We start from the raw sequence: 10,479 nt of genomic DNA, 5'->3' as shown, positions 1-10,479 counted from the left end.
CTTAGAAAAGGAGCCATGTGCAAATCATGCAAAGAGGAGGCAGGCAAACGAACCCGAGACAAAAGAGCATCCCAACTACAGATCAACCATACTTACAAAGCCAGTGTGGAAGAGGTGAGGTATCGTAATGTGGATAACAGGCGATTTTGAGTCTCAACAGAAAACTCCTTCGAGAGCAACGAATAGCCTCAGATAACAGTTGAAGTGAGGACAAGAAGAAGGGCAGACAGGATGAGACAAATATGGAAAACTGAGGCTGGGAAAAAACCCTGAAGTATTGGGGGAAGATTCCCACAAAGAGAAAGCAACTCCAAATGCTTCAATTCTAAAATGGAAAAATCAGAATGATGATATGTCATGTGGGGGTCGAGGCATACTGACTCATGAATGCAACTGGTCCCCAAATCTACTTGCAGGAAATCCAATGGCCAGAGAGAGAGGAAACACTAAATACTGACCCAAGGGCTCATCACTGAGAAGAGCAGGAGTGGAATCATAGGAAATGGGAGATAAGGATAAAACATAACAAACCTGGTTGATAAATTCAGGAGGGGAAAACAGGCTGTCTAAATCTTCATCATCATGTTCAGGCAAACCCTTGCCTGATATGTGAGGACAATCATCAGGTGATTCAGAATATTGCATAAAAGTAGTTAATTCCCTACAAAACACAGCCGTTACTTCCTGAGCAGATAAAATTTGCTCAGATGCCATTGAAATTGCTGGCAAATCAGCTGTGGCAGTGGCAGATGCATAGCTAGTTGAGTTAACCAGGAAAAAAAAATTGTTTTCCAACTCTGTTCTCAAACCATTAAAATTTGAAAAAAATTAAGCATGGCCTAAAAATAAACAGGAAACTTGTTCAGTTAAGAAAATTTTTAGTCAGATAACATGAGCGAAAACATGTTAACAGTTAGACTGCCACTTGAGAAGTGATTTTAGGCTGCACTGAGGTCACTAGTGATGATAGGAGATGTGTTGCACTCTTACTGTGGAGGGTTGTTGCATGATCATTTACACGATAGCATGCAGGCGTCTCACAGGAATACACGTCAGGGTAGGTGGGAGTACCAAGGCTAGTCCCAAGCAAAAATGTGCACATATAGAGGGTAGTATAAGTCGATAAAAGCTAATTATAAAATATATGCTATACAAGAGCAGGATATATGTAGTATTTTACATACTACACCATGTAATTAGCATGATATAAGGCTAGTAGTGCACTGGGCAGATTTCCTATATATTAAAGTCTAAAAGTGCTCTGAAAGTGTTTAGATCTGAAAAAGTGTGAAAATGTTTTTGGTAAACTCTACAACATTTGTCTACATAATTGCTTCCCAAGTAGAAGTTATGACTAGGTTTAATTTTGTAATGTTGACATGTGACATTGTTCCTGCAAGCCACTGCAGTTTAATTATTTTGTATATCTTCAATACAATATTTAAGTTGGTGTTTCTTTCTAAGGTTTTCAATCCAAATTATACATTTGAAAGCCACGTACATAATAATAATACCATGGCAGGAGTAGAGTTAACAAGTAAGTATGTGTAGAACATATTTTTCATTTAATAATTGTCAATAAGCTCTGAAACAGTAAATTTTACCTAAAGCATTGCACAATATAGTTGTGTATATATATACATAATTCTTTCAGAGAATGAGCTGAAAACACAACCACACACTTCAACAACTTGTTACCAGTATTAAAATACTGAATTTTCTTTATCAAACAGCATATACAGTAATAAAATTTTATGCTATTACTGAAAATTAGACAAAGATGAATTCTAGTTTATTTCATTCACTCATCCAGCTCTGACATACCTTAATTAATCTTCATGATTGGCTAATAATCAATCTTGATTATAACCTTTTGTAGTTAAGTAAAAAGCATCCAATACAATATTAATACTAAATTACTTTATCTATTATTCAAACAAACCAATGTATTTGCAGGTTATTTTTGACAACAAAGTATTCATAAGTTATATAAGTCCCTAATGAATGGTTACGTTATTACATTAGCATCTTCGAAGTTCGCAGATGACATTATTTTGATTAAGGTGTACATAAGTGATTGAAGTGTTCAAACCCACCGTTTTTAGATTGAATTACAAAGTTAAAAGTACATTTGTTAAAAATGTATATCATAACATTATTTTAGTTTTTACTGCATAATTTTGCAAGAAAAACCCTACTTTTAACTGTTGTTCCTGTTTTTAAATGCAAAGTTACATAATGGACGATCTAAGATTTATCCAAGCCTGTGAAACAAACTCTGGATTTTAGAATTATATGTTTGCAAACTACATTTTTATAAATACACTAACCATTTTTTTTATCAATGTAATATTATTAACAAAATATTAATAAATACATAATTCTACAGTTAATAGATTAAAATTATTCACATTACATCATAATTGTTACTTCAAGAAGTTCTTTATTATATTACCATTTTAATGCTTGAGAGTAAAAACCTTTGTAAATGCTGTTTGATATATACCGGATGATTTTAGTTAAAATGCCTACCAAAATAGTGTTAACATCTTGTAAGGAAGTTCAATCAGGATACTATTTTAAACATATGTAGATATGATAACAAAGCAGTTACAGTATGTTACACATTTACAAGCAGCTATTACATCATCTTGAAATTAAAGCTAAATAATTGAATTAAAGATTACATGTCATATATATATGTATGTATATTTTTCTGTCATTAAAAACCTTTCCTGCACACATATACATTAAGTTAGTTATTAAGTTCTTTTCTTACTATACTACACATACCAGCTAAAGTTCTTTATCTTAATCATGCATAGCAAGAGAAGAAATTTTGAATAAGTTACTGCAACATTCTATAATTTTTCCACAATTAATGTATTAAAAAAAATTTATTTAAAGAATTTGTGGCACCATTTCAATTAGGTTGACTTCCCCTATAATATGACAACCTCACTATTTTTTAATTTATAGGCATAAATAAATTTAATATTATCAAAAGGGTATCTTATTTTCCAGTTGGGTGTGAATATAATATATTTCAAATAATAAAACTTTCATTGAAATGTAGTGTCTTCACTAAAAGCACCCCCTAGTCTAAACTCATTTGGACTTAAAACACAATACATTCGCTGAGGTGAATGGTTGGAATATGAAGCAGGGCGTGGGGTCTTTGTCCGTAAGATAAACTCTCGTCCTACTGGAGGAGGGAACTCTGGAATCATTGGATAGTGGTGATGTTTACCACCAGAGAACTCTAGTTTTTCATCTCCTTCCAGGTGTGTACTCTGAAAGAAAGGAATAGAATGATGTGTATTTTACTAAATAAAAGCATTATTAGAAAGATGTCAATAAAGAGCTTCAACAATAAAATGTAAAAACAGAAGCAACTGGCATCAAGAAAAAGTGTTTCATAATTTTTGTGCAAAGATACAAAAAAGGATACCTGTACATAGCAATCCTTAATTTTAAACTTACAGACTAAAAGGAAGACAGCTTGTCAACAAAATCCACTGCTAACTCTTGCTCTAATATTGACTAAGTGAACAATGGGACTTGACTATCATCCTTACTATGTTTCTTACATGTACTCCCCACGATGTTTCACCATAGCATGAAATGGGACAAGAAAACACCATATATCAACCTTGTTAATATTACACATAAACAGTCATAAACACTTGCCAAAGTGCCAAGATGTACGAACTTTGAATAAGGGTTATGATAAAAGATAGAAGGACCATTGAAGCTGCATACTTCTAACCACAGAGGAGGTTGCCAGGTCACTGGTGATTAGTGCAGCGAGAAGAGCAGAAGCGGCCTGTGGACACATTCCACAGCAACCAACAAAGTGTTAACATCTTGTAATGAAATTCATTTGGGAGACAATTGTAAACATTGTAGATATGATAACAAAGCAGTTACAGTATGTTACACATTTACAAACAGGTACAGAAGGACACATTCCATGGCAACCAACGAAGTGTTAACATCTTGTAATGAAATTCAATTGGTAGACAATTGTAAACATTGTAGATATGATAACAAAGCAGTTACAGTATGTTACACATTTACAAACAGGTACAGAAAGTACACAATGTGCTGTCTATATTTGTTTCTATCATTCTCTCTGAAGAAGGCATTGTGTCAAAATGTAAGAGAAGTGAATAAAATTTCTGCTTCATTCTGTGTTTCCTTTCCAACATACTTGACACATCTCAGTTTGTGGTACCTGTAGTTCTCAAGATTAACCTTACCCTGCCTGTATCTAAGGCAATCTCTTATCACAAGATTTTTCTTTCAGAAAAAATATTGTAATTTTCTGAAACAATAACGTTGATATCCTTAGTCTTAAACATTTCCTTTTCTTGGAAGGCATTTGAAATGCTGACAATATTAAGTACTCACATAAGTTGAAATAATCATCCATGACATTTTAATGTCGCTTGCTGGCCAGTCAGTCTATACAGAGACGCCGCCAAATCACACACTATCTACACATACAAGTTCTGTGTATATTCACTTTTGATTCTATCACTGAATGTCAAGGTAGAAGTTTATTAAATATATCACTTCACTTAATGGACTAGAGAGGAAATTTGAATTTGTATGGTCTAAGACAAGTCCAGTCTGATCAGTGACGTTGTTCAAACATAGGCCTAATACTTACAATCGACTCATTCTCAGAATTACATGAGATTAAATTTTAGTAGATGGCCCCTTCCAGTCCAAAATCCTTGAGCTATCAGTGTCATTGTGATAAATAATCAACATGCAGTACAAGTGGCCCAAAATATTTTGTGTTGCTTGAACAAAGAAAACACATTGATGTAACTGCAATATATCTAGAAGAGTGCTTATAACAGAGTAAGCCTAGTTTTATTACAATATATATCATGTACATGCCTTTCTATTTTGTTAAATGTAATTGTAATATACGTGTGAAATACCAGTTAAGTGTATTAGATGTACAAATGTTTTGCACAATTCCGATTGTGTATTTGTATGTTCACATGAAAACAAAGTACTGCAGAAATGATTCTCACATGAAAGAGCAGAATTTGGCTAGCATATAATTATGAATTGTACATTTAGTGGTGAAAATTGTTGATTATGCTGTAGATAAATATATTCCTACAGTGTTCTTGAAACTAATCCACTGTAATGTACTGTACTCAGTTGGAAAAGTCAGGCCTATGTCTTTGGTATTTCTTTACTTAATCATGCTAGTAAGATTTGTGAAATTACTCTGTAGCATTCATTACCCACATAGCCGTTTTTTGAAGAAAATAAAAAAATTGGTGTTGAGGAAAAATTGGATTTATATTTTAATCTTTTGATTTGCTATTATAAATGCTGGCAGACTAAAATTATTGCACAATTGTAAATTTATACAATTTGTAAAAGGACCATTATGAACTGTAATGAAGTGTCCATGATGAGAAAATGTATTGGTCATGAAAATTTAGGTATGTACATGGTAGAGTAAGACGCACAGGTACTTACAGCAAATACTGGACATATATTATGATACGAAGATTAGACAAAAGAGTACGCTATCTACTGAACTAAGTTAATCCATTAGTAAAGAACGTTTTAACAATTCAGACTACTCATCTACTCTTCTCACGAACAAAATACGTCCTCGTGCCTTATCTCAGAGTCGTGGAACAGCCCCAAGAGGGGTTCCAGTTTTGCTGTGGTAGTCTCTCTTTTTTGTTTTACATTTCTCCATGTTGGAGTAGGACTAGAGACTTCCCACTTTCCAAGATAGTGCTCTAAAAACTAGAGTAAGTGGATTAATTCACTAGCAATTCCTAGTAAGGCAATTTTTAATAACTCAAACTACCACATTCTCATTTATAAGTTTATGACTGACAATCTTTGTTTAGTATTAAAGTTAAAAATAATGAGTTTTTTAACGAACTAATAAATATTTAGGAGGATTAACTTCTCAATATGCTTATTTGTTTGACAAAAATGAAACATAAAAATAACGATAAAAACATCGCTGTCATATTTTTAGGTTTATGGCAGTAAACAATAACTTCATGTTCTGTTTAGTGTATACCAATAAAAATACAGGTATTCTGTTTAAATAATTTCTCGTCACACGAAGTTTCTGGTGAATGTTTAATCAGCCCAAAATTCCAAAGTGACATATAACAAAAGTTCTGTTATACATTTATATAAACACTTATCTTAACCTAGGAATTCAGCTAAGTATATATAAATTGATGTCTACTTTGTATAATAAACATCACTTATATTTATCAACCTAAGAGAGCCTGTTGTAATACGTTCTACTAATTTTCATCAAATGTGCACTAAAGCTTCCAAAAAGACTGAGCTAAGTAATACGAGGAAGATTTAGTAAAACATAATCACAGAATTTAACAAGAAAAACATAAACTTTGAACTTCATATATTTAAAATTGAATACATGACTAGTTCGTTCATTTTGAAAATAAAGAGTTGTTTTCTTTACTTCCAATCGATGTGAATCTTAACAAAACCGCCATCTATTATTACGATGAGTGGAAATGGCTGACGCAATGATGAGGAAAGTAAGTTTCTGTATGGAAGTAATTAAATCTATACAGATAAAACAGTTTGTGTATCTTTTTACAAGAGCTCTTACCAAACAAAACTAACTCAACCTTGTCTATTTAAACTGAAACTAGTTTAATACAGAATATGTCCAGAAATCTCACTGACTTAGTTCTAAAACCAATAACAAAAACAATTGTTTCATTATTTTGTACACGTTCTGAATGACAGAAAATTAAGCATGCTGAAACACCACTTGAAACTTTTCTACAGGTATTGGAATTAGTTCAGAAAATATATTTGACAAGACAAATGTCTTAATATCGACACAAAAAATAACATTCATCAGTTGGTGTTATGGGAAACCTGCCTGGTGAGTTTGTTCTGAGATTGTATTTCGAAACATTTCACCGAAAGGTAGAAAAAAAAAACACAAGACAGGTTACCCATAACAACTTCTAACAGTTCTTTCCTGATAATGCATATACACCTGACCAGGTACAATACAGTCTTACATGTACAAACTAGTCTATACTTTTTTATAGTATAAGCATGTATATATATTTATATATATAAATTAAAGTGCCTTTTTCAGTTTATTTTTGCAAGCTCTTATGATAAAGAAAATACCATGTTTATAAAATTTTCTATTTCAACAATATTTTAACAGTTTTCCACGCTCACCAAGAAGATTAAAAGTTAATTTTTAATATAAAACATTCGTTTAATTTGTATGATCTTTCTAACAAGGTCGTTAACCAATCGTTCACGTTTTTTGATAACACTAGTAACCACTTCGAAATAAGTGTACCATATCCGGATCTAAACATGGCTAAGGTTATTATGAAATAGGCTATAAAGAAAGTAAATGTGATACTAACTACTCTGGGACAAACAGGTTTTTGCTACTATGTACTCTCTACGATATGAATTATACTTAGGTTTACATTTCAATAGATTGGCTAACAATTTTTATGTACTATTAAGAGATTAGCACATCAATAACGCCACTTCTAATCATCACATTGATAACATTTCAGAAAGTATGAAGCTAGAATAGAAAAGTTAAAAAATATACACCAAATATGTGCCAAGTATTTAGAATAATCTGCAGAGCAAGATAATTTGTAACTGTACAAATATAATTATGTACAGAAGAACAATTTTAATTTATTTACATTTTATGAACATTTAAAATATTTTTAATATGTGATGGGAAGCAAGCCCAGCATATGTAAATATTTTAATGAGTATAACTGTACATAGTTAATAAAAGTTTTATTATTTCAAGCCGATAAATATATGTACTCTTTAATCGAGAGTTAGATCTATATCAAATAACAACGTCTATTTGATGAATGTGTGAACTTTCATTAACATAGATTTACTGCTTTAAACTTTCAGAACCACCTCGCATATAAACACAATTTCGAAAATGCGCAGCCACCTATGATCTTTAGAAGAACTAAAGAAATCTGAATGCAAATTATTTACTTGTGAAGGAATTAATTTTAGTTATACGATGTGACATTTTATTTTCTGATTGATTTTAGGAGCTCTTCTAATTTAATGATATAAAAAATGGTTGATATAAATTCTTCAAATATCAATAACATTGACCAGTTTTACTATAAACCTTCCTAGGTCAAGCGTTTTATCATGAGGTCTAAACTTAAGTCAGTTACTTACCAGCAACATAAATTTGTTTTCTTGAAGCCTACTAAGAACTTTTATTCACAAAATGAAAAGCTAAAGTGACAAAAAAGTTGTTTATGATTTACTGATAAGCAATTTTCTTCACAGCAGAAGATGTGAGGTTATTGGCTATGTACGCTGAATAACACACAAGTGTTAATTTTAAAAAGTTCATCAAAGGATGTTGTATTAATAGTTTCGAGCTCTCAATGTTTTCAAAATACATTATAATATGCACTAAATAAAATCCAATATTACCTACTTAAGTTGCACATGAAAATTAACAAGTAATGTCATTGGTTTTTATTTGCAATGTTCTTCCCTTTTAGAATATACAATTTTTCTAATGTTAACTACGTGTATAATTAAATCGAAAGTTCTTGAGTAACTGAAGTATAAATTTCTGAAGCAAAATTACCAAGCATAGTGACAGGGAAAAAATGTATGAAATTCCATTATAGATAGTGAACTTTGAAATACCAGGAGTTTTCATTGTATTGCTTAAAGTAATCCTAGTGGAAGGAACTTAACTTTACAATAAATATTTGCATACGTTATCTCTGTTACACGGTATGATATTTAACTGATAACCGTGTAAGTAAAAGAAAAAAAAAGCTGTATCTAAGTTTTTATTTCAAACATTCGAGAATATTGAAATTCAAAGTACAGTTGCTGTTTTTAATTCCTCGATTCACAAAATAACCGAACTGAGTAAAACACAACTTGTGTAACCTTATTTTACAGTTTTTATACACGTATCACACAAACTTACAACGCTTCAGTGTTTACGTCCTTCCCTTATCATCCTAAGTTATAAATCCACATCTTTCTTGTAATTAGGGAAACAATTCTGAAACCTGCAACACCTCTGTGTTTACACCCTACCTGTAAGCCAAATAAACTCCTGTTCACCATTCTAAACTGCAAACTCATGCACCCATTTATTGACTATAAACAATGCTGTAAACCTGCAACACCTCTGTTTTTACACCCTACCTGTAAGCCAAATAAACTCCTGTTTACCATTCTCAGCCAAATAAACTCCTGTTTACCATTCTAAACTGCAAACTCATGCACCCATTTATTGATTATAAACAATGCTGTAAACCTGCAACACCTCTGTGTTTACACCCTACCTGTAAGCCAAATAAACTCCTGTTTACCATTCTAAACTGCAAACTCATGCACCCATTTATTGATTATAAACAATGCTGTAAACCTGTAACACCCTATTGCTTACCTTCAACTGTATAAGACCATTTTCCAAACTGTAAATAAATATTTTTCTTGTAATTATAATCGGTTATGTGAATCTACAGTACCTCAGTGTTTACAGCCTATTGACTTTCAGTGTGTACGTTCCAAGCTATAACCCTACACTTTGGTAATAATAATACATAATTCTGTCGACCTGAGGAACTCTGCCGTATTCTTTAAGCCCACTGATTTTCTGTTTAATAGCAAACTGAAAATCATTTCTAATGTTTATAAACTATTCTGTTAACTTACAAAACTTTGACTTTCTGTGTGTATATTTCAAACTGTAAAACCCCACACCTTTCACATGAACAATTCTGTATACATTAACATATTTAACGCTAATAGGAACTTATTACTAGAACTAACTAATACAATACATAAAATAACGACTTCTCTAACACCCGAATTTGTCGTTTATTGCTCAATATTTCTCTCTATCATTTCCTCAGGAACGATTTATAGCCTATAAGTACACTAAGAATATTTGGTTTATTTGTTTGTGATCAAGCACATAGCTTCGGGTATCGAAACCCAGTTTCTAGCGTTGTAAGTCAGAAGACATGCCGCTGTGCTACTTGGGGGGGGGGGGGTAAGGATGTTTGGAGCAAACCAGAAGATATGTGTAATGATAAGTTTCTGACGAAGCCGTAAGGTGAAATATAGAGCATATTAATATTAAATATTAATAAAACTAGAATACAGTTACTGGCTGATCTAACACAGTCCTTTGTGTCCTAAAGGTATGCATCTTACTAGCAGTATAATCTAATATTGTTGAATTTATTTCTAAATAATCTTTAAAGATTAAAGAAATTTGTTGTCATAGAAACACTCAAAATTAATATATATATATATATATATATAAGATGAACTAAAATTATTTATTAGTAACGGTTAGTTTAGTAGTAATTAAAGTTTATTAATTATAGTAAAAAGTTGGTTACAAATGTACTAAGTTCCATCAAGAAT

At 31.8% G+C, this 10,479-nt stretch overlaps 1 protein-coding gene and 1 long non-coding RNA gene across 4 annotated transcripts in view; both read right to left on the bottom strand.

The window, feature by feature from the left end:
* Positions 1–1,975: 1,975 nt before the first annotated feature.
* LOC106459635 (rab3 GTPase-activating protein catalytic subunit-like) overlaps positions 1,976–10,479 on the bottom strand; it is a 163,055-nt gene continuing 154,551 nt past the window's right edge. For all 3 annotated transcript variants that reach the window (XM_013919268.2, XM_022386163.1, XM_022386164.1), the window contains exon 25: positions 1,976–3,293. In XM_013919268.2, coding sequence (XP_013774722.1) covers positions 3,063–3,293 — 231 coding nt within the window. In that variant the 3' untranslated portion in view covers positions 1,976–3,062. The remainder of the gene's footprint in view (positions 3,294–10,479) is intronic.
* Positions 6,125–10,413, bottom strand: LOC111085823. The gene is made up of 2 exons (XR_002610606.1): positions 9,470–10,413; positions 6,125–9,358 (listed from the first exon to the last, which is right to left on the bottom strand). It is a non-coding gene; the product is annotated as an uncharacterized LOC111085823 (long non-coding RNA).

The sequence above is a fragment of the Limulus polyphemus genome, unplaced genomic scaffold, assembly GCF_000517525.1.
Source record: "Limulus polyphemus unplaced genomic scaffold, Limulus_polyphemus-2.1.2 Scaffold641, whole genome shotgun sequence".
Lineage (NCBI taxonomy): Eukaryota > Metazoa > Arthropoda > Merostomata > Xiphosura > Limulidae > Limulus > Limulus polyphemus.
The sequence above is the reverse complement of the archived record's forward strand: the minus strand, read 5'-3'. Positions and strand labels throughout refer to the sequence as shown.